We start from the raw sequence: 25069 nt of genomic DNA, 5'->3' as shown, positions 1-25069 counted from the left end.
CTAGATGGGTAGTAGAGATGACATGGAAACTAGTTCTTCAACAAAATGATGGGCAATAAATCACTGTTAGATGCCTTAAAGTGGAGAAAAGGGCATATACCGCTAGACCTCCAAAACTGGTCTATATTGCTCGTTAGTGCTGGGATAGGTGCCTGTCAAGGATAGATGCATCAACAGCGTTTACACTGTTATGGTGTACTCTTAAATGTAAACGTGTTCCTGGAGGGCCATCCCCACACAAAGTAATACAAAAAGTGTTCACCATCGAGAATAAGAGAAGACTTTAATAAATGCCTCTAAGGGAAATATGAAAGGCTTACAACTTAAAATGGTGGCAGAATTGGACTGGGATGCTGAATTGAAATTGTTATATGCTTCTTGAGTATCCAGGAATTCAAAATTTAATTTGCTACGTTTTAATCACCTACACTAGACACACATAATTACCTTCGGAATGAGTAGTCTGTACTCCAACATTCCTGCATTGTGCCCTAGATGTGGTAGTATAGATGCAATGGGAAAAGGAATACACAGAACTTAGTTGAGTTAGTACTGAAGTTAAATGACAAGAAATCATATGACATATCCCTGTAAAAAACTGAACTGACAGAGATAAACAAGGACATGCTATCTCAAAACAAACTGTAGAAGTGAGGTACATATATAGAAAATGTGCAAGAAATAGAGTTAGTAGCCAGTACTTAATTTGTAAAAGAAAGTGCTGGTACTTGAAGCTCCGCTTAGAAGTCAGCAGCCGGGCCTATTAAACGTTAGTGTGTCGAAAACCAATGTTGCATAGCCCTAAGTCCACCTCAGGCCTCTTTAATCCACTAGTAGATATTCCTTGTCCCTTTATCTCACTTTAGCAGGTTTCTGCTTTCTCCCTTTATAACGGGCTTTCCGTCTCTCTCTTCCTCCATCCTTTCCCATTTGTGTTTTTCCTTCTCTTGCTCTCAATAAATATCATATGGTGAAAAATAAGTGCTTGTCCCCAAAAATGTGACGGTGGCCCTCTCAGGCAACCACGGGTTCATATTAAGCTTGATTAGTAGCCCACCGAAAGCAGGCACAAATACTTTTCTATGGAGCATTTGAATAAGACATTAGAGGTTTCTAACTGGACTAAAACGGACAATAAATGTGAACAAGACCATCCTTCATTAAAAAAAAATCCTATTTTTTTCTCATTGTTTGTTATGCAATATTGTAATGAGACTAATGTTTAGTGAGCATAACACTGTTGTTAAATTGGATAAGATCCTCGTTATCAGCCGTATAGTCTATGCAACAAATATTCTGTAACAAAATAAATGAAGATATTTGAAAAAAAACGAAGCGGTTCTTTTGAACAATAAGTAGAGCATGAGTGATTCCTGAACTTGTTGATAGCAAAGAAGACTTTGAATATCAGCTTGCACAACAATTCAAATTGAAAACTCCTCAGAGTTTGTTACTCAGGCGTTGTCCATTCCATTGTTTTGAGAAAGACCATTAACTTATTGTCCTTTCTTTCCCCCCTTTGGTTTTCTTTTTTTGTTGTTTTTTTTTGTTTGTGGTAGTCTGACCCTTGGTTATCATTGCAGAACTATGGAGGTGGAATGAGACCCCCATTGAATGCTTTAGGTGGACCTGGGATGCCGGGGATGAACATGTAAGCACCTTTGTATATAACCCGAATATTTTCCATGTGCACTGTATTTTCTTTGTTGTACCTGCCCCCCTGCTTTCGCCTCACATCTGTTTATATCCTGCATCACAAGTTTGATTCAGCTTTAAAAAACAAAACCAATGTGTGAATAGAGTAAGCACACACCTAAAGTGTGTGTTTTCAGACCAACAGTGTGTTTGGTTATAATTTAATTTCACTGCTAACAATAAAAATATTTGCATTTTAAGCTGCTTGGAGGTCTAAAGAGAATTGCCTTTCTTTTTGATGATAATCTTGCTCAAATTGACGTCTATCAGTGCTGGCCTTACGGCGCTTCTGTATGCGGTGCCTCACTCTCTGATCTCAGTAAGCCCAGGGCTGCTCATCTTTCAGGCCTTCACTTTGAATTCGACCCTCCTTAACTGTAATTCAGTGTAATAGCCTGCACCTGCAGCAGTAACGACTGTTAATTACCCCCCTTCACCGCCCCCAGGCGAGGGCCTCTTAATGAGGTTAGGGTGGTCTTTGTCCTATAAGTGAGAGCAGTAAAGCTTTGAGCACTCCTCACCCTCTTTCCAAACGATGCATTGAACTCGCTGTGGGACATCAGCCCTTTCTTCAGAAGACGGTCTCTTTCACTGGGGCGGTTTTCCACTTCTTTCTCAAAACTGAAATGTAAATCCATTTGCTGCAGCAAGGTAGGACAAAATAGACATTTATTTTTCTACATTTTTAAGGTTTAAGGGAGTGGCAAAGGGGGAGACCAAGGTCAGCTCCTGATCAACGTGACACTGCTACAGCTGACAAACTAGAGGAGTGAGTTGTGTGTGTGTGGTGCTGCCCACCAGGAGAAGGCACGCCAGGGGAGCAGGGGGTTGGCAGCCAGAGGTTTCTGCATTTTTAGGCCTGTAACCCTAACTGGAACAGCAACTTGAGCCCGCAAGGGGAGCATTCCAGTTCGGTGGCCAGCTTGAACATTCTACTCTGGATGCTTCTTAATGTTCCATTCATCAGTATGGTGCTGCTGGTGTAACTTAACTGAAGGCCTAGTAGTAGGCGCTCACTCGGGGAAGAAATCGACAACAAATTCTTGCAAGTTCATAGACACTTAAACTCCTCTAAAAAAATGCAATTTACTTGCATCCTGTGTTTTTTTTGTGTGTGAAGCATGCTGACCAGCGAATGCCTTCCTGGTTCATTTACTTGGGAAGTTTTTCTGCGTCCTGCTTCATTTTACTCCCACTCTGCAGGTTTAATGTGTAGCTGAAGAGAATATGTCTGAAAAGACTTTTTACAGCCCACATCTTGGTTGATCAGTCCCGATCTGACCTCCTGCACACACCTCTTTTGTACAAGGGATGAAAAGAGATTGCTCTTCATAATCTAGCCTCTCTCTGTTTGTCTGATTATAATTTACCCTTTTCAGTCTTCTGCAGCAGTGTTAGTAAATCTTTGATGTACGCTATGTCTTTGTTCTGTTAGCGGGTAATAAAGTGCAGGTAAGAAGAATAAAATGACTGGGTTCTCTGTAGTTTTGTCTCTCCATCTTTGTCTCAAATTTCAATATTACCTATTGCTTCTTTTTATATACAGTTAAATTAAGTTTTCCTTTTAGACTACTTTTTAAATCCTTAAGATAGTTTTAGTAGGTTCAAACTTCAGCAATGCTTTTGAAGGGAAATGTTAAATTTGATGGGCATGATACTTACTCCACACCCACAATGCGTTTGCGTTCATGACAAAATCAAATAAACGACGTCTCTTTATTTCACAGGGGCCCAGGAGGTGGTAGGCCATGGCCAAACCCAAACAATGCTAACTCGGTAAGGCAATTTTCATATATTAGAGCTGCAGACCTGGGGCATTTTACTTAAGAAACTGCAAAAGTGTTCAAACAAGATAATTTTTATTGCATATGCCCATTCCGTTTATCAACTTTTTTTTTCTTCTAATTTCCTATCCAGTATTTTTGTACCATATGTAATGAACATTGGCCATTTGAGTAGTGCGCTATGCGCACTAGGTAATTCCGTTGACGTTCTAATTTCGTTAACATTACAATTACTCACTTTATTGGAATGCAGTTTAACAACCCTGGAAGTCCGAAAGAGTACCCTAACAGGATTTGAAATGGTGATTTGCAGGTTACGTAGAACTCTAACAGATTCTCATTCCTCAGATGTATGCTTACAGTTGCAATAATCATATCTTGTTATAATGCATGTATACTTATCATGGGAAATTTGTGGCATAATTCTTTTGTGCTGGTTGAAAGCAGAGAGCAGGTGACTGTTTTGAGCTAGCATTATTGTGTCTTTAGTGGTAAACAGCCAAAAACTATATTGCAGCACTCTACCTTTCTGCTTCACCCTGCCCCACCCACCTACACAGTGTAACTAAACTACAGTGTATCTCTACTTTGTTATGTACATGATTGTGCCTGAGCCAAGTTATCTTTACCAATTGCTATATCCCGCTGGTATGTAAAGCTATCTGATGCACCTCCAGGATAGGTCTTTGAGAAGGTCCCAACAGAGGAGTTGAGTTACTCCCTCAACTGACCCCGATTCCTTTGGTGCTTGTGCGTATCAGGGGTGGTATTCAATAGGCCCTCCAGTCATATGATGTTGTCCTTGGGTCATCACCATTGAGGATATCTATAAGGAAGCCCAGTATATTTAACAAAAACATGGTATGACCAAAACCAGCCAAGCCAATACTATCCAGAGAGGAAGGACCTCATGATAAGGCAAAAGGGAGACAAAGAAATGAGAAGCTCCCTCAAACACACAGAAATGGCCCTAGTTGACCACAGTGGCAGGATCCTCCAGGTGACAAAGGACTCCAGGACTGCATTAGAAGGGAAGATCATTGTGGTTGCCCAGACATCGATATTCTGAGGGCAGACCTCAGGAAGCTGGCTGACAAAGTTTACAAAAATCATTCTGGCCTTTAGATGTGAGGCCATCATTGCCTGAAATATGAGGTCCGACAGCTGACTGATAGAGCAGAAGGGTGCTCCAGGTGCAACAGTGTACATATATCGTGCATTCTTGAGAGTTGAGAGGGCAGAAGGTCCAAGTGCGAGCTGTTTCTGGAGTAGTAGCTGTTGCAGTCAGTCCTGGGTAGTAACATTTTAGACGCAATAGTTTTGGGCAGGCCACTTGCACCAGCACTCCCTGTTAAGCCCCCCCCCCCCATCCTCACCCACAAGGTCCTTGGTGGCTAGACTGCTAAACTACAGAGACATGGATTATATTTTGCAATAGGTAGAAATACAGTGAACGTTTATCGAGACTACACAAATGCTGTACAAATACAGTGTGGAGCCTTCACGAGCATCAAGAAGCTCTTGTCAACTTGCCTTGAAATATGCCTTGTTCTGCCCTGCATAATTAAGGGTTTGACAATGATGCATCTCACTTCTCAACGGCCGCTGAAGTCTGGTCTTGGCTGGAATCACAGAGTCATCCTCCACAAACATGCTTAAGTGACTGAGAAGCCAATGGATGGCAGAAGAAACACAGTAGATGGCAAAACTGGAGACTGCTTTCCATTAATCCTGCATACAAGAGAACAAGCAGAGTGGAGAGGTCATGCATGGTGGTTTAACTGTAGCAGCAGAAGAGCCCCGCAACAGCCCCCAAACCAGCAAACTTGCCATCTTGGCTGGAGACAATGGTTTAGAGGGGATTGACTCTGTGTATATGGGAGGAGGTGATCCACATAGTACTCCTGTGACCTTGAATGAGATTATGTGGTAGAATAGATAGACTTTCCTGTGGCACCCTTAGGTCCTTGGCACTGCTTCTGATGCATTCATGTGGGTAGGCAGGAGGTTTGGAGGAGGGAACAAGGCTGTCTAAACTGCATGAGTAATCAAGAGCTATCCATGTGGTGCAGCACTTGACCATGCTTCCTTTTAGCCATCCTCATGACAATTATTTTATGCCGAAATGAACTAAATCTAATTTGCTTTCTTTTTTTTATTTCTTTTTTTTTTATATCATTATTTTGGTGGGTGCATTGGTTTTGTCACTGTCCGGAATTGGAAGTTGAGGTTAAGCGGTCCTAGGTCTTTTACAACATTTTGGTGCAATGAAAAAGGATTGTGATCCTTTGGATATGCCCTTATAACACTCACTTTCCCTCTTAAACTTGAATTACAAGATTTTTAGGAAAGTACTGGTGAGTAAGTTATTACATGACAGTGGTGATCCACCCCAACCAGAACAGCTTCATACTGGGGATGGAGAGAAGGTTATATCATGGACAGTCTCCCAAGAGAAAATCACACCTATTGGGTGTTCTCTGTGGACGTAGAGAAGGCCTTCGTTACTTTGCATTGGTCCTATCGCCTGACATTACTAAGAAAGTTGGGCATAGGTTGAGATTTAGAATTCTATTTTTACATAATCAGTATTGTACATGGACCCCCTTGCCGGAGTGCAGACAGGGTAAACATTTTCCCAACAAAAGGGCCATACGACCGGGATGCTGCATATCTCCAGTATTGAGTGCCATGGCCATAGATGCTGTAGCCTGCCTCATACATCATAGATGTCTGAAATAGTGGATACAACTGAATAATGGTGGCCATATCTTTTCCTTGTATGCATGTGATGCATTGTTGTACTTGTGCTGGGACAGCCTTTGCTGTTTGAATGATGTAATAGACTTACACATTGAGTTCAGAACTGATGTCAGGATTAAAGATAAACTGGTCCAAATACTGTAATTTCCTGCATTATCCATTATTGGAAAATAAGCGTCTGTGGGTGACACCTGCCTGACTTAAGTGGAGATTTCACACTTTCATACATCTGGGCGTGCAGATTTATCACACGACCAGACATCCTATAGACAGCAATCTCGGGACAGGATGATTCTATTTTAGAACAGGCTTCCATTGTCCCCACTGGGGAAGTTGACCATAGCTAAAATGCTAATATTGCCCAGATTGCTATACTTTATCACTGCCCTCCCTTTCATTAAGAGGTGAGGCTTCTTTTTTGCATACTGCAGGGGTAATGACTGGCCTGACTGATCTTGAGCTCTGACCACATAAAAGTTGCTGCTCCACTCACTATGAAACTTATTATCTAGCAGGGCAACTCCAGTAGGTAATGAAGGCGAATGACCACCCTCTCCAATGTGGAGAGCGACGACCTACTTGGAAGTGTTACTAACTGCACAACATCAAGCTGGTTTTTGGATACTCAGAGGCTACCATCCACTTTCCCAGTCCTTTTACAAGGGGCTAGGAACTGTTGTCAATGCTATACAAAGTTGCTTAAGGGAACTATGCCCCACTCACCATGTACCTTGCTGATAGATAGCCAAAATGCATGACACTAGACCATACTAACAAGAGGGCCTCACAATGGTGGAAGACACACATGAAGGCGGATTGCTGCACACATTCAAGAATGTGAGGGAGGTTTTACAGACAGCAGGGGGTCACTTCTTGATACACAATGCAGTCACCAAAGATGTCTCACAGACTTGGGTGACAGGCAAGACTGAACCTACAATATCAAGTACTTTATATCTCCTTTCATAGACCGGGCAAAAAAGCAATTACCATATTGTAAAACAGAAGTTTCCCACAATACCTAAATACAAGCATTGAAATGATACTGAAGTAGAAAACACAGATAGGTCACACTATATCAGACCACTGATGGGTGAAATGTTTGGAATACACTAAAACTGTCTCTAGAAACCCAGGCCTAAAATATACACAATTTAACTGCAACTAACAAACATACCTTTCCACTATACGTTTTGGCACATTGTAGGTTGGAGCTAATATCGACTGCCAGGGGGGGTCGTACACCGGAGGCTGATTTCCATTATAGGGTATGGATCTCCTCTAAGATTGTGAGGTACTGGAAAGAATACTGAAAATAGTATTGTCACTCACTGACAAAAAGATACCACTAAACCAACTTAAATGTTTGTTAGAACAACTTCTGATATCAAAACAAACTAAATATGTTTACAGGCTTATGGATTTTCCCTTAATCCGTGCCAGAAGACTAATAGCTATTGCCTTGAAAGCCATACTGGCTCCTCATATAAGGCTGTAGTTAGAGGAGGAGGGGCCTCCTCTGATGTGGACACATTTATATGTATTGAAAAGGGGGTTGGGGTGCAGCGCATTCGGGTTGGGACATTATACTGGGAAAAACAAACTACCTCCTTCAGTGAATGTGTTATAGCCGCATGCACTGCAACTTCTAACTCCCAAACGGGTGACAGACAGAACAGCAGCAGTCTGTATCCACTGTTGGTAATGTGTATACCTTCTGCTTAAGAGAATGCGGGCCCGGGCACCGTAACAGTGAGTGACAAAATGTAAAATTTCCTACCTTTTGTAACAGAAAGTTTCAGTTCCACTAAGAACACAGAGCTGGGAATTATGCTCTCTTCTTTCTTCAATGTTATACAGCAGCCTTCAGCATGTCAACAAAACCAACTTTACCTAAAACCACCTGGAAAGGAAATAGAAAATCTTCAACCAATCAGAACCCATCATGTCCCATACAGGTGGTTGTCTTCCACTATGCCCCTTCTTTCTTCGTGCAACAGTGGAAATAAGCTACGCAGACCTCTTCTTTTGAGGTCTCGGTTCATACAATAATAAAGCAACAAAATCACCATCCTTAATATCCAAATTAATTAGTATAAAGTATAAACATCAACTCATTTCACAGAATCCTTCCTAGCAGTATCACCACCAATTTCATCAAAGATCATGAAATTGATACCTATACCTTACAAGGTTAATTAAATGCACACAGTCTGTGGATCCTCCATACATACTGTTCTCCTGCATCAGGGTGGGATACAGTCCATTCTTTTAATCAATTATTTTTTATTAGCATTATGTGCACAAACATACATAATGAGCATTGAACATGACGACCTCACAGATAAACAGGATTCCCACTCTGAACTTGGCTAGACAGGTTGTAGGAGCACTATCAGCATATTCTCCGGGGGCTTGGAGGGGAGCCGTCACCTTGGCCACTGTTCCAGTCCCTCTTGGCTAGTTGTTCGGTGTTGGTGTCTATGCCTTGTGCCTGAGACAACTGTGAGCAATCAACTACCAGACCATAGAATGCCTTCCACTGGCCTCACACCTCCTCAAAGTTTGTAGGGAATCCTCTTGCTCTGTATACTACTTTCTCCAGTATTGGACCTTTCACAAATTCAAATGCTTGAATCATTCCCCGTCGTCAAATTGGGAGTCCCACGGTACCATAGATAGCAGTAAGGAAAAAACTTACATAGAGGTCAGTGTTAAAGGTCTTCACTTTAAAAGCTTATTAACATCATTTAAAAAGAAACAAAATCCAGCTAATCCGGCGATAGCACCCTTTAGAACCCTCACCACCTCAAAGTCTCATCAGAGTTCTGCTGGACATTCTAAAATATCTGAGGAGCATCCACATATGTCTAAAAAGGAGAAATTCTCCTCAGAAAAAGTGCATTCAGAGCCTGAATGTCCTTTAAGGATGCAGTCAAAGGGTCATCACAATCCTTACCCCGGATGAGCAAAGTGTCTAAACGTACATCTGATGCGATTTTTCGGCAAGGACAGTCATTGGTCTCTGCCACCATTATAAAATCCACTTTCTCCTCTGCAATGTCTCCCATGCTGATTTAATCACGCATCACTGCCTCACCATTTCAACAACCATCATAACCTCCACAATCCTCTCAACGACACACTATCAACGAAGAAAGTCTTCATGGAGGTTGCCAAGACGTAATCAACGACAAACCGTTGACAACAGCCGTGTCTGAGTCCATCATTGGCATCAAGGCCGACGACCACACAGACGAGAGCCTTGTCAGCGAGGGACCAGTCGACGAGTGACCCATTAACAACAACATCAAATATGCCAGCAGCTGCCCTGTCAATGACAGTGCCAGTGTCACCACTGATCACAGCATCTATTCACTCTATTAAGACTAGGGGGGTTATTACAACTTTGGAGGAGGTGTTAACCACCAGCCGTATTACGAGTCCATTATATCCTATGGAACTCGTAATACGGCTGGTGGCATATCCGTCACTTTACCGTCACTTTTGGGACGGATTAACACCTCCTCCAAAGTTGTAATAACCCCCTAAATCTCCTGCAGAGACAATCCTATCAGTACATACCTCACCTACTAAGGCTCTGCCTTTTCCCTCATATGCATTTGTTGGACGACGAGAAGTCCTAGGATGAGGGACCCTTTGGAGTAGTACGTAGCCCATCAGAACTCCATGTTGGGTGGATGAGGATGGTGAGGACCAATATCATGGGGAACAATTTTACTCCAGTGAACATTACGATGAAGCCAAGCCCGCAAATGACTCGCAAGAACAGGGACATTCTATCTAGATGTCATTAAACTTGGTTAACAGTCTCCAACATATGCTTCAGTACTATTACAAGAGGTTTCCTGATCCGGAATCTTCTGCACCTCTGCCACTGCCACCTCCTGCATCCACCACGTCTCTGCAAATTAGTACGCCCCTTGTCTGACTGCGTACTCTGCCATTGCCAGTAACTCCTCTACCCCCACTAGCAAGTACTTTAGCTGAGCCTCCAGAGGATCACCAACCTTCCTCAGAGGAGGACAGAGGAGAAGAAGGAGGAAATTAGACACTCAATTTCCATACCTAATGAGTGGGATAACTACTTAATCCCAACTCACTCCCCACCTTTGCCCCCAGCAGTGGACTCGCCACTAGACAATATCAGTGGTTTTCATAATATTATGGAAAGCACAGCAAAAAGGTTTCAGCTTCTCCCTAACCACTAAGAAATCGGGTTTCTTCTTGCTAGGACCAGACATCTTGTTGATATTATAACATGTTCTATGGTTTACTTTAATAAAAAGATAATTGGCTGTCATGTTACATATATCATTTTGTGGAAGGTATGGCAGTTAGCTTTGCTTTATATGCTGTAAAACTCTACAAAAAAAGCCAATAAAGAGCTATGGGAAAAAATATGAAATAATGAATTGGCAATTTGTTTGCTCTTTTCACTTTTTATTTTTGGGATGATGATTCCCTTGTTTTTCCCCCTCAAATTATCAGGTTAAATGGAGGAATCCCTTATTTACACTTCATATTCTGCTTTGCACAGCTTCTACCACTAATCAGCAAGTACTTCATTGTCTGTAGCAGGCCTGTCTATGTAAAGCAGTTTGTCTTGCTGTGGATTGACTTAGCTATCTGTTATGAGAGTCTTTGTCATCAATACATCAAAAATAGATACAAGAAAAATAAATATATGTGTGTGTGTGTATATAAATATATATACATATATATATGTGTGTGTGTGTGTATATATATATATATTCATTGAACGTTATAGTTATGCTCACATTTTAAACATACCAAACCATAGAAATTCACCTGTTATAGTTAGTTATCTCAAGTAACTACAACTCGTGCCTTAAGATAATTTTAACTAATGCCCCGCCCATGCAGTTTTTTCATCAAAAATGTTACTGCACATATTACATTACATTAATATTGCTATTATCAATGATGTTATCAAAGATGTCCTGCGTGCTGTAAATTGTGGGGTAATTTGCAGTGTATGGTGAGGGCGCAAGTTATAGTTACCTTACGGCACAAGACAAAACGGATCTCCTTCACTCTTTTATTGTAGCCCTGGGGAGGTGGCGGTCTGCGGGGCAGCCAGATCCGCCTCCCCCCGCACTGGTCTTGAATAGTGCCCCAGGGAGGTGGCGGTCACTGGGGCTGCGAAGGAGTGCTGGACAGCACACCACCTGCACTGGGTTTGAATAGTGCCCCGGGAAGGTGGTGGTCCCTGGGGCTGGATGGGGAGGGGGTGAGGTACGTGATCATCATATTAGTTGAAAGCCTCGGGAGGTGGCTGTTCCAAAGGCTACCGGAGTCCGAGGGGCCCCCGTATTTCATCAAAGCCCCAGTCTGTTGGCAGTCCCGGTGGGTTAGGGGTTGGGGGCAGGCACCCCCATGCAAAATGTAATTGCCCCTGGGACCTGGCCAACCCAGAGGCTGTTTACAAAGCAAGGGTGGGAGCCTGCGCATTTTTTTTTTTTTTTCAGCAGATTTGCGCCAAAAATAAAAATAAAAATAATAATAATAAAGTAAGCCCTGTGGTGGGGGGAGGTGCGGCAGCACCAGTTTTTTACTTTTTTGTTTCTGGGATTCAGCTGAAGCAGAGTCCCAACATGGCTAGCAACACTTCCTTGTTGAAGTATTGGCAGCCAATCAGATCTCAGCACGTGATCGGGAGGGTTTGCGAAGCCTTCGAGACCCTATATATACAAATAACAAAAGGTCACTTTCTGGACCAAGAGCTACCTTTCTACCAAGTTTGGTGTAATTCCTTCTAGTGGTTCGGGCGCCATCGCTGTTCAAAATCCCTATTGAAAAGTGAATGGGGAAAAAACCCCTTCAGCCTTTGACTTCGCTGCATTTTCCATGGTTTGCCATTTCATGGATTATCTGCTTTTTGAGTATGCTTAAGTTGGCTTTTTTCCATTAGATTTTGGGGAAGGGATCAAATAGTTATTTCGGAAAACTGCAGATTCAATATCATGTGTACCGTCTTATTGTGACCCCTTAGTGTGTTCTTTGTTGTATTTAATTTGTCTGCACAACATTTTAATTGCCAGTATTTGACTTCTTTGATTTGGTGCCCATGTCTGTCATAAAAGAAAGGCACAGTACTATTCACTAATTGCCCTTGGATATTTGTTTGTTTTACTTTGCTACTCTGAAACCTTTTGTTGAATTTGTTGCTCACAAAGTAGAGAGTGAGGATTTCCTAAAGATTCAACAATAATTAAAATACTGACCCTTTATCAAATGTATTGGGAATATTTTGCTGATAAACTTAAGCACTCCCAACCTAATAGCACTCCTTTTTGAGGCCACAGCTTTTACTCTGCTAATGCAGTCTGTTAAGCAAAGGGGCTCCTTTGAATTATTATTACCAGTTGTAGTAAGGGAAGTACCTGTATTAATTGCTGTATTAATAAAACATTATTTTCCTTGTTCTACATGACTTTTCAATATTTAATTCAATTTTAAGCAACAAGTATAAGCAGGTTTCAGCATGAAATGTAATAAACATTTCGCCTGTGAGCAAAAAAGGAGGGTTTTGTTATGTTTATGCTTCTGATTAAGAATGCTTTTATTTATAAGCAAGAAGTCTATGAAATGCTTTGATAGGGCTAACTTTTAAATATCAGACAAAATGTTATGCCCTTCCATATTTAGACTACCATACTTCCCTTCCTTATCTAATTATACAAGCCTACCATAACCCCCATACATACTCTGCTTAGCATACCTAACCTATCACACCTACCTACATACTATTTTCTATATCTACCATACCTAACAGGCACAATCTTTCATTCCTAATTTACCATACCTAAATACCATTACTTGTTCACCTACCATACTTAACTGAATATACATACCCTCAAATACATTAACCATCATGCTTCCATACATACTATACATAGTCTAGCAAATTTGACTTGCATCTACCTCTCTCCAAGGTAGCAATTTTGTGAAAAAGTGGCAAGTAATGTATATGGGACCTTTAATAAAAGCTTGGTGTAGTGCTTTCTGTATGTAATACATAGCACTTGTGTCTAAGTTGAGGCATTTCAAGTAACAGGCTAAGGTACTGCAGCCTGCATCAGAAATGTGCAAATTGCAGCTTTTGAAGGGCCTAAAAATGTGAATACCATTACTTCTTTCACAACCCTAATCAAAGCTGATAGGTTTGGCCTTGGCAAGCATGTAAGTTTTAATGTGTTTTTTTTTTTGCAAGCATAATAAGAAATTAAAAGTTTAGAAGTAAAAAGTAAATAAAAAAAGAAACACATGGAGAGATTGGCCCGCCTTTCCCAGCACTGAAGTGCACTTCTTTTATACAGATGCCCTCAAGTGAGCAGGCAAAATGCTGTCTTTCACAGTATAAAAGAGCCAAGGGCTAAAGTGCCCTGACCTATTTCCCATTCTGTATGCAGTGGTGGTTGGAAGCAAAATGTCAATGACTGTTTAACAGACCAGTGGATGAAGACAGCTGATTCAAAGCCCATCTATATATGTACACAAGTATGCCTCTTTATTTCTTTTCTTTTTTATGCATCAGCCATGCGAAACAACTCATTCTATCAGATATATGCTTTGCCAATGCCTGTTTATAATTTAGGCCTTGCATGCAGCAGCTTACTGTCCTCCCTGACTTTACCAACTGTTTGCCTGCCTATCTTATATAAGGAAGTGTCAGTGAGATAGAGACCTAACCCTCAAGTATTTGGATTTAAAGTGAATTAATATTACATAGTTTGTTTTTTTCAAAATGTTTCTAATTCTCGTTTGCCGTTCATTATTTTACGCCTTGTTCTTTTTTTTTTTTTTTTTTTTTACTTTTGGACTTCAAGGCCACCCAGGTTATTTTTTTTAAATTATGGCAAACAATAGCCAGGCCCACTCACAATTTTTAAAAATTGCCAAACGATCAATCACGGTTGCTCTCAAATTCTAGCTCACTTCTAAAGATTCATTTGTCATTTTTGGCTCTAAATATACAGGTGGAGGGATCTAATAGCACAAGGAGTCAGGCACTCCGGGGCCACGACCGTACGTAACCATTCCTCTAGAAACTTCAACATGTTCACACCACTCGCACGTTGTTTCTGCGGCTTCTGCCTTCCGCGTCCTCTGCTCTTTGCTCTAGGCGCGCAACCCTATCTGTTAGGCAAGTCACCTCGGCTTTTAGGTCTTTTTGTTGCGGTGCAATTTCAGCCAAGACATTCTCTGTGTCTTTTACTCTATCCACTAACTTGTGGTGGTCCGCCCTCAGCAGGCCAACTTCAACTGCAACCTGGTTGATATCACGTTGTAGAGTAGTTTTAGTGTCCTCAATTGCACCTAGGATCTTATCTAAGGTGTCCTGCACTCTAAGTTGGGGCAGGTCCAGCGGCTCTCCCTTCTTGCGTTCAGCGGGTGTCATATTGTCCATTATTTTACCTTTATGGCGATTCTTGGGGGACATCTGGCACCCGGGGAGGACCACCTCCCAGATCTGGGCAATAGGCCGGCTTTACTTCGGCCTCCTACACGATTCCTCCCTTCCCGCTCTACTCAGGCTGGGCCGAGTTCTGGGATCTTGCTGGCTTCCGTTTGGCCTCCCCCTTCGCTCTCCGCCTCCAATCCCCTGCGGCAACTTATCGTACCAGGCCTGCCGGGATCCCACAGACTGTCGGTGTCTCTTTACTCGTCACCGTTCGAAGCTGGAAGGCCCCTCGGCCCAGGTTCCGCCACCTCCCGCCGGGATTTCTCTAATTTGTGGTTCCTCAAATCATCTGAATCCTCGGGAGAGCATCTGAACTAACCTCCAAATGTCCGGTTTTTTTTGGTTCCACACATTTTGCCCTACAGGGAAGAAAATGTTTCCTCAGTGTGTAACAGTTATTTCTCCACATTTCAGGGCATCATACGTTCCATCGCAGAAAACAGATATTACTATACAGGGAGTGCAGAATTATTAGGCAAGTTGTATTTTTGAGGATTAATTTTATTATTGAACAACAACCATGTTCTCAATGAACCCAAAAAACTAATTAATATCAAAGCTGAATATTTTTGGAAGTAGTTTTTTGTTTGTTTTTAGTTTTAGCTATGTTAGGGGGATATCTGTGTGTGCAGGTGACTATTACTGTGCATAATTATTAGGCAACTTAACAAAAAAAAAATATATACCCATTTCAATTATTTATTATTACCAGTGAAACCAATATAACATCTCAACATTCACAAATATACATTTCTGACATTCAAAAACAAAACAAAAACAAATCAGTGACCAATATAGCCACCTTTCTTTGCAAGGACACTCAAAAGCCTGCCATCCATGGATTCTGTCAGTGTTTTGATCTGTTCACCATCAACATTGCGTGCAGCAGCAACCACAGCCTCCCAGACACTGTTCAGAGAGGTGTACTGTTTTCCCTCCTTGTAAATCTCACATTTGATGATGAACCACAGGTTCTCAATGGGGTTCAGATCAGGTGAACAAGGAGGCCATGTCATTAGATTTCCTTCTTTTATACCCTTTCTTGCCAGCCACGCTGTGGAGTACTTGGACGCGTGTGATGGAGCATTGTCCTGCATGAAAATCATGTTTTTCTTGAAGGATGCAGACTTCTTCCTGTACCACTGCTTGAAGAAGGTGTCTTCCAGGAACAGGCAGTAGGACTGGGAGTTGAGCTTGACTCCATCCTCAACCCGAAAAGGCCCCACAAGCTCATCTTTGATGATACCAGCCCAAACCAGTACTCCACCTCCACCTTGCTGGCGTCTGAGTCGGACTGGAGCTCTCTGCCCTTTACCAATCCAGCCACGGGCCCATCCATCTGGCCCATCAAGACTCACTCTCATTTCATCAGTCCATAAAACCTTAGAAAAATCAGTCTTGAGATATTTATTGGCCCAGTCTTGACGTTTCAGCTTGTGTGTCTTGTTCAGTGGTGGTCGTCTTTCATCCTTTCTTACCTTGGCCATGTCTCTGAGTATTGCACACCTTGTGCTTTTGGGCACTCCAGTGATGTTGCAGCTCTGAAATATGGCCAAACTGGTGGCAAGTGGCATCGTGGCAGCTGCACGCTTGACTTTTCTCAGTTCATGGGCAGTTATTTTGCGCCTTGGTTTTTCCACACGCTTCTTGCGACCCTGTTGACTATTTTGAATGAAACGCTTGATTGTTCGATGATCACGCTTCAGAAGCTTTGCAATTTTAAGAGTGCTGCATCCCTCTGCAAGATATCTCACTATTTTTGACTTTTCTGAGCCTGTCAAGTCCTTCTTTTGACCCATTTTGCCAAAGGAAAGGAAGTTGCCTAATAATTATGCACACCTGATATAGGGTGTTGATGTCATTAGACCACACCCCTTCTCATTACAGAGATGCACATCACCTAATATGCTTAATTGGTAGTCGGCTTTCGAGCCTATACAGCTTGGAGTAAGACAACATGCATAAAGAGGATGATGTGGTCAAAATACTCATTTGCCTAATAATTCTGCACTCCCTGTAGTGGTGGCGGCATAATAGAAGTAGTATATTTTGCATTGCAAAAGATAACCCTGTATATGACAGAAGCACTGTGGTCTGCTTCTAATCACATTATACTACTTCTATCGTTTTTATAAGGTTATATCCATAGCAGGAGTGACAGGGCTGTGCAGCAGCAGTGAGAGACGGCCATAGGCTCTAGCTCTAGAGAATGAGCCTTCATAGCGGAGTCACTTCCACTTTCAAAGGGTGCCACAGACCTTTTTCTCGGTCTTCAACAGTAGAGAAATATAGGGCCTCTCAGGGCCATTATTATATTTATTTATTTTTGCAAATTTATATAACACTGACTTGGCCCAAAGGCATCAGAGCTGTTTACAACAGTAACAGGATACATGGATTACAGCGGGTTACAGTTAGTGTTTAAATTGGTAAATGCGTGCAGAAGTTACCACATGAGACAATTACAGCATTTGGTCAAAAGTCGTACACAGTTAAAGCATTGATTTAGATAGTAAGGTCATATAACCAAGATAGTTCAGATCCTGGTGAACAGAAAACTTAAGTCTAGTTGGAGTGATTGACCATGGTGTCTGTCATATAGGAAGAGCTTTAGGCCCTTTTTTAAAGGTGACTAGGCTGGTGGTTAGGCAGAGGATTGGATTGGCAGGGAGTTCAAGATTCTTCTGACACTACCAGAGGATGACTGGTTCATGTATCGTTCTCGACTGAGAGTGGAGGGGTTTCAGGACCAGGAGTTGGGCATTTCTTGAACCCCTATTTGCTCCAAAGATTTAAAGCTTCTCGTTCAGAGAGGGGGTGCTCTGTGGGTCATGCAGGCGGTTTTGAATTGGGCCCACATTTCAATGGGAAGCCATGGGAGGGTTAGCAGGAAAGGAGCAATGTGGTCACATTTCTTGAAACCCAAAATGAAGCATGTTGCTGTATGTAGTGGTGCTCTCAGTGGGCCTCGATGAACTTTGAAGATGCCTGAGAGAAGGGCAATTCCATGATCTAGTCTGGATAGAATGAGAGACTGCACCACTGTTTTGAGGTCTTGTTCTGGAATCAGTTGGCTGATGCCCCAAAGTTGTCTTTGTTGGTGTTGTGCACTTTTGGCCATGGCTGGAATGTGACTGTGAAGATTGAGATGCTTGTCAAGGGTGATGCCAAATGATCTGACACTCTGAACAATGGCAGGGAAGCCATCCAGGGCCTGAAGGTTAGCCATCTATTCTTATATTGGAGTTTTTGCTTTCACAGGTGAATTCAAAAGAAAGTCTGTTTTAGTTGGGTTGAGTTTTAAATGATGGGTGGACATCCAATTTTGAATCCTTAGGAGCATGTTTGACAATAGGGCAATGTCTTCTTGGGATGAAATCTTCAAGTATATTTGTGTTTCTTTGGTGTAGAGTTTAAAGAGAATACCAGAGTTTCTGAGAATCACACATAGGGGCTCTAGGTAGCGGTTCAAGAGGGTTGGGTAGGGGTTTGAGCCTTGATGGACCCCTTGATGTAAGCTGACTGGTCTCAAGTAAGAGTTATCCGTTTTCACCTTTTGGCAACGGTTGGTTAGGTATGAGAACCAATTGAGGACTGCCTCCACATCCCATTAGTTGTTCCAGAGTGCGAAGAAGGTTCAGATGATTGACGGTGTCAAATGCAGTGGATAAATCCAGGAGGCATGAATTACTGGAGTTGAGGATTCCAAGGGAGTCCTTGACTGTTTAGAGGATCACAGTTTCTGTACTGTGATCCTGGCAGAAACCTGCTTGGAGAGTGTCTAGGAGGTTGTTTGTTTGGATGTGTGAAGTGAGTTGGGACGCTACGCAACTTTTTTGACTTTGCCTAAAAATGGGAGAGTAGAGATTTGGTGGTGGTAGTTCATGTTTTATGGATTGAGAGATTGTTTTTTTCAAGACAGGAGAGACTTGAACCCACTTTTAGTCGTTCTTGAAACAGGCCCTGTTTGAGAGCGGGGTTGACCATAGTGGTCCATATGGGGAGTAGGTGTGTGGCAAGAGATTTGCCAATAGAACCTGGAATAATCGGAGGGTGGTTTGCAGGTCTTAATTTTGAGATCGTTAGCTGTCAGTCATGTTCAGAAATTTGGGCGAAAGATGACCACCATTGGCAGCGCCTTGCGTGGTAAAATCTCAACAGTTTCTAGGAAGTTGTTGGTCCATAGCAAGATATTAATGTGTCTAACTTTTTTTTTCAAAGAAATCCACAAAGTTTTTACAGCAGACCACTGATGACTTGAGAGCTGAAGTGGTTTTTAGTCTGCAGTATGGACTTGAATAGCGCTCGGTCTGCTCTTTGCAGAATTCACAACGGCTCTGATATGGGAGGATTTAGCTCTGAGGATTTGGTCTTTGAATTGTTTTCTTACTTTGTGAAACTGTATCAAAAATTGGTGAGTCTCCATTCTTTCTCACATTTTCTGATAATCGTTCTTTCTTCTTAAAGTTCTTTTATGAACCAAGGACTAGAAGGTTTTGGTCTGGATAATTTGTACTTTAGGGTCGCACTTTTGTCATTAAGGGATTCCATGCAGGAGTTGTACTTGTCAGTGGCCTCATTAATATCAAGATGAGTTGTAATCGAAATTAGGGTAGGAAGGGCCATGGCTTCTTTGTCAATGTTGAATGTGTCCCTGAACCATATTTTCTCTTTCTTGGATTTCCGGGCTGTTTAAGTGTGAGAGCCAGATAACAAGAACAAGATCTGCATGTGGTCAGACCAGTCGACTGGAATGGGGTCATATGTCTGTGGGGTGGGATAATTGGAGATTATCAGGTCCAGAATAGCGTCTTTGTGGTTTGTGGGTTTATGGTAGTGTTGTTGTGATCATTCTCTTTGAGAAAGGATGTAAAGTGTCTCCATAACTGTTACCCTTGCCTACTCTGTGGATGTTGAAGTCACCAAGGAAGATATTGTTGTCTGAGCTGATAAGTTGAGAGGTGAAGAGATCCATGTATTCCTTGATGACTGAGTTGTTTTGACCCAGTGGATGGTAAATCACATACATTCTGATGGAGGTAGTTCTTAACCAGCTCAATATAGTTGGACACTGCATTCTTACATCTACTTGTGAAAACACGATCACTAAGAAGAAAGATTTCAAATGGAAAGAAAATTATTTTTGTACCATTGTAGTAAGTACCCTGTTGTTTGATGCCATCACTGTGTAGCAGCAGTGAGCGGTGTCGTAGGTGGGTGGGATATTGGTCAGCCCTGCAGGGGTGAACCCTCTCACAGGCATAAAGTTTCACAAAACGACATGTTATTGCAGTCTTCACAAAATGTTATTTAAAACAAACAATGATGATAAGAATAAAAAAAAGTTTGGGGAACTTGGCTGGCTGCTTGAAAAAAATGGAAACCATTTTTTGAAGCCCTAAAAGTGTAGGTGGTCAGTGGATGAGAAACATATTGGTGCCAAAGCCTATTGAGAACCCTGTTCCTGGTTTCTGGCTGACTCTGTAGGACAAACGTGTGAAACAATTATTTTATTTTGCCATATTGGTGATTAATTTGGCAGAATAGGTATTTCACATGGATTGCCTTTATTTTTGTGGCCACTTTATTTTTGTGGCCATTGCCTTTTTAGGTCTGGCTTTGGAGAATAACTCTTGATTGTACTAAAACGTATATGTATAATTTACTTACTTATAGGGGGTTTCAGCCAGCCCTTTTATCCATTGGCCTCTTTTGTTGCTAATATTTTTCTTCCGCCCACTACAGCCTAGAGCATGGGGCAGTGGATCAGCCATTGGCTAACTTCAGTGTGAATTACTGCATCCTGGTGTTCCACCAAGAGCACGACCCCACAAAGTTGTTCTCTTAGTCAAGAAAATATTTTTGCTTTTAGACAGTTTATTTTTTATATTGGCAAGCGCCCAATAGCTCCTCAAAATACTCTTTTACAAAAACTATTATAAATGTTGCATTGACAAAGCCAGGAGGCTGACAGCCATTACCAAACCTGTTGGCTTTGCTTATGCTTATTTTGTTTGTGGACATGGCCTTTTTTTCTGTCCCTTGCTTTTTACCTTTTTGGCAGGCCTTTAAAACTAGGGAGGGCTGGTTTCCCTGGAGAACACAGCACGTTTATTAGATGTTTTCTGCAAAGGATAATTTTTGCATATTGTGCATCACGTGCTACCGGTCATGGACAAAGTCTAAAGCATATTTGTTTTTTTCTGACTCTACAGAAACCATCCCAAACGTTCTTGATGGTATCCCTATGCTAAGCCAACCCACTACCCTTCTCTGACTATAAACCTAGCCTTGGGATTAGTGGTGAAGCTCTGAAGACCATGTAATTTGGTATGTTTGGTAACATTAACAACAATAAAACTGTCTCGCCCCAAAGTGTATAAATTGAAGGTGCTGGCATACTAAAAAAAGGAAAGAATTGCACTCTCCAAACTGACCCCGAGATAAGGAATTAAGTTATTTATTGCCAGCATCTCAGGTGGCCCTCTTTAAAACAGTTACAATTCTTGTACAAACATAGTTTACTTTGAGTGTTTTGTATCTTTGCGGTTTATAGTATCTCATTGCCTCAGGACGGTCGTACTCCTGGTCACTCCAGCGTTTCTATGGCACGCTTGTTTGTCTGAGGTCTACGGGCTCAATGTTCCGATTGGGACAACAGCAAACAGGAACTGCTAGGAACTGTGAGACTTTTGTTTTAGTAAAGCAGTTATACATTAACACCTACATTAAATGCATAGTATTTAACTATCCCTGCGACCCCATCTTGCTGTACAAGTTCTGGAAGAATTGCTGGGCCTTCTGAGTTTCACTCGCTCTCCTCCCTGGAAACCAAACTTACTTGATGCCATGAAAGTGCACGCAGTGTACTGCTTATGCTGCTTATTTGAGTAAATCTTTGTAACTAAGCTTCAAGGGAAGCAGTATATAGGAAAGAAAAGTCACCCGTAGTCAGACAGTGACAATCCACCACCAGTTGACACTGCTAGGCAAGCAGGACACAATATGCTGCTAAACCAGTCTTATGCTCCACTCTGGGCACTCCGGAATCCAAGAGCATTACTGAATCTCCAAGTATATCACTCCTCTGAGAGCCGTGGAGTGGACATATACATTCATTGGAGTGGGCAAGCTAGCCACATACTTTAATGCCTCAATATGATGCAGCCAGAGGTTACTAACTGTCTCGAAGCTGCATTTGTTTTCTCACCCATGTGATAGATGTATTTCTGGACTAGCTCGGGATCTCCTGTATGCGACAAAGAATCTGTTGTCTATTTCCTACTGCTGTCCTTCCTACAAGGAAATCCGAAAGAGAGACACATGGTTTATCATAAGAGTTAGGACTTAAAAGAAGCAAGGGCGTTGACAACCTAACCTATCTCATAATAAAATCCCACCCTTCAGCAATTCCTGAACCAAGCAAAGCAATCTTAATCAGCCTGATGACCACACAGAGCTTGCCAATAAAGGCAAGAGCGCACAGTGGGGACAATTTGAAATTCCCGCAATCTAACATTGAAGATACTTGGAGATGTTGGTTAATTCTGAAAGGAAAAGGGTCTCGAGGGCAAACCCATTCAGCGACCTTGAATCTTGAATCTAGAAAAGCCAACAGCTCCAGCATGAGAGACAAGCTTAAAAGCTGCTGTTCAGTTTTTGCTGGTTGATTATCTGAACCTCTTTAGTCAAATCCTAAATTTTTGAAAATTATTTCTTCTCAACATTGCATTCAGCTTTTGTTTTCTCTAACTTTACCCGATTCAACTTTCAGTGTAGTACACAAAATATTCTAAGTTTTTTTTCTCAGTCCCTGTTATTTTTCTCAAAAGATCTGGTTCAAAATGGTTGATATAAAAATGTAAATTTTTTATTTTTTTAAAATAGGCCTGTCGTACATGCTGCAGTTATAAACATGGATAATGTGTCGGCGATGAAGGAGATTTACTCCAGTGAGCCGTTGTTGCTTAAAGGTCGGCTAACTGATGTGGAGATCATATGGTTGTTGCTAGTGAGGGCACACACAGTAGAGGCTATGCATGGCACTTGGCATAATTAGTTCTATTTTACCTGCAGCTGTGAGAGTAAGGTGAAAGAGTTGCATGAAAACCTTTATATCTGAAATCATACCTGTTTATCGACGCCTTATTCCCACTTCCTCACATTTTTCCAGTGCTCACCCGCTGAAAAAATATTGTGTTGGTCAGTAAGCTCTTATCTAGCTCTTTTACACCCCGTCTGCCCTGTTTTTCCCAACAAACAAAAATGCATGGTCTCCTGCCATGCTACACCCAAGTTAAATTTCATCCCATAGACCCCTGTCCTGATAATTCACAACTTTAAGTGAGGTGTCAATGAAGTTGATGCTCGATCTGAACGTATGTATTTGATTTGAATGAATGTATTTGAACACTGTTATAACTATATGATGATTTAATCTGAGGTGGCAGGAGATGGCACACCTGGATATTATAGTGATTGATCGTTATTGCAGCGCATTGTTAGAGCTTGGTATTAACCCTCGATAAGATAAGCAGGGGGCAACATGGGACTAAATGGGTGGCATGGTCACAGCCTCAAGGTTGAGTTGTGGTTATTATAATATGAGCTGTATGTATACTGACTGCCCCCACATGTGATGCGCTCGCGTAGTGGGTGGGGAGCACAGTTTGTCTAAGCCTGTGGCATAGCTCCGTTGTCTGTTCAGAAGCACGATTGTTTGTTGACAGCTTTCAGTTGAGAGGTTTTACTTTATGCTGCTGCTTTCCACAGATGTTAACAGAAGACCTATACAACTACACCAGAAATGTAATCATTCACAGTTCCATCAGAAACAAACAATCTTGTTATGCCTTTATTTCAGATACCCTATTCTTCAGCCTCCCCTGGGAACTACGTAGTAAGTACATTTGGCTTTGTTTGCTTGTTAGAATTGATGTTGCATTTGATTTAGCTCAGGAAAGAGTTGTCCAGATGTTAAGAGGGGCCCTTGTGTATTGGCTCAGAATAGAGCATTTGATTTGTGTTCGCTCACTTTGTCTGCCATTTACTGTGCATATGTTCATATTTATTAGTAAACCTATTAACAGTCTGGTCATAGTTGTTCTAAGTACAGTTTTTTTCTTCGACATATGTTTCCACAGCCAGCACACACTTGCATTCAAACAAAAACAAATCCTATTTCTTTAATACTGTGAGGCTCCACTGAATTATTTGATACAATTTAATTTTTAAATCTTGAGGAGAGAGGGTCCTGAAATGAAAGCATGTCCCACTGACCATCATTGGCCTTTATAATGCTATTAAAAAGTAAGTAACATGACAGCTAAACACCCATATTCAATGCTTAAAACGGGTATCTTTACGCCACCCCGAAGAGCTTAAGTTAATCAAGATTGCACGTCCTCCAAAGGAGACTAGGCACAATAATTGACAAGGCGTTCCCACCAGACTTTTTCCTGATACTCTTAAGGAGCGCATGCTGCTTTTTCCACTGATCTCAACTTCCTCAATGTGCCATACGGTACTAATTGTTGTTTCAAATATCTTGGAACTGGACCTTGGAAGTATTTATGCACAATCACCCACCCAGGTAAAAGACGCTGTGCAGGTATGAAGATTAAAAGAATAAGCATGACTATATGGAGAAAGGCTATTCAAAATAGTTATCGTTTACAGATGTTGTAGAGTACTTGTCATCCCTGTGTGTAACACTCAAGGACAGCAAGTTACAAATTTGTCACCTCCGCCAAGGCAAGATAGGAGACAGTTATACTATTGAAGATGCTAAGGTGAAGAGTGAATATATGGCTTATCTTTTGTAAAACATCGAGGCTCCCTAGTACTGGACCACTAGTCTCCTGGACAGCAAATACAAATATTTTAATGTCACTGTTGGGTTCGAAGGAGGTAATCACCTCTTTAATCAAGCTTCCGAAACAACATAATCGATTTCATTAGTGTAAGTGAAAGCAGTGTATAGATGAGGTTTCCATCCATATTTAGCTTATGTATGGTGTGGCTCTTTGTCCAGTTATGTGATTCTGCTCTTTGCTTACAAGCAGTTACTCACTGCTACCATACTCTTGACCTTCATATCTCAGCATTTCTGGATCCCTTTTGTTACCTATATGTCCCTCCTGCAGCCATCTTTTAAATTACTTATTTTTTATTTTAAAAAATGATCTTCTAGAAATGCATGTTAAAAATACATTTTAGCTTGAAGAAGATGACTGGTCTGAGTCGTGTCACTACCCATGAATTGCACCAATCAGGGCGGGCTTTAGTTGGTACAACTTAAGATCCTCTGTGGGTCATA

General features: G+C 41.7%; 1 protein-coding gene across 6 annotated transcripts in view; it reads left to right on the top strand.

Annotated features, from left to right (window-relative positions):
- Positions 1-25069, top strand: part of SSBP2 (single stranded DNA binding protein 2) — a 919192-nt gene that overhangs the window by 783209 nt on the left and 110914 nt on the right. For 3 of the 6 annotated variants that reach the window (XM_069224652.1, XM_069224660.1, XM_069224635.1), the window contains 3 exons: positions 1584-1651; positions 3423-3471; positions 23615-23650. In XM_069224652.1, the coding sequence (XP_069080753.1) occupies positions 1584-1651; positions 3423-3471; positions 23615-23650 (153 nt within the window). Of the gene's footprint in view, positions 1-1559; positions 1652-3422; positions 3472-23614; positions 23651-25069 lie in introns of all 6 variants that reach the window. The other 3 variants (XM_069224643.1, XM_069224617.1, XM_069224626.1) reach the window with 1 other exon arrangement.

The sequence above is a fragment of the Pleurodeles waltl genome, chromosome 1_1 (genome assembly GCF_031143425.1).
Source record: "Pleurodeles waltl isolate 20211129_DDA chromosome 1_1, aPleWal1.hap1.20221129, whole genome shotgun sequence".
Taxonomy (NCBI): Eukaryota; Metazoa; Chordata; class Amphibia; order Caudata; family Salamandridae; genus Pleurodeles; species Pleurodeles waltl.
Note: the sequence above shows the minus strand (reverse complement) of the source record. Positions and strands in the feature narration are given on the sequence as shown.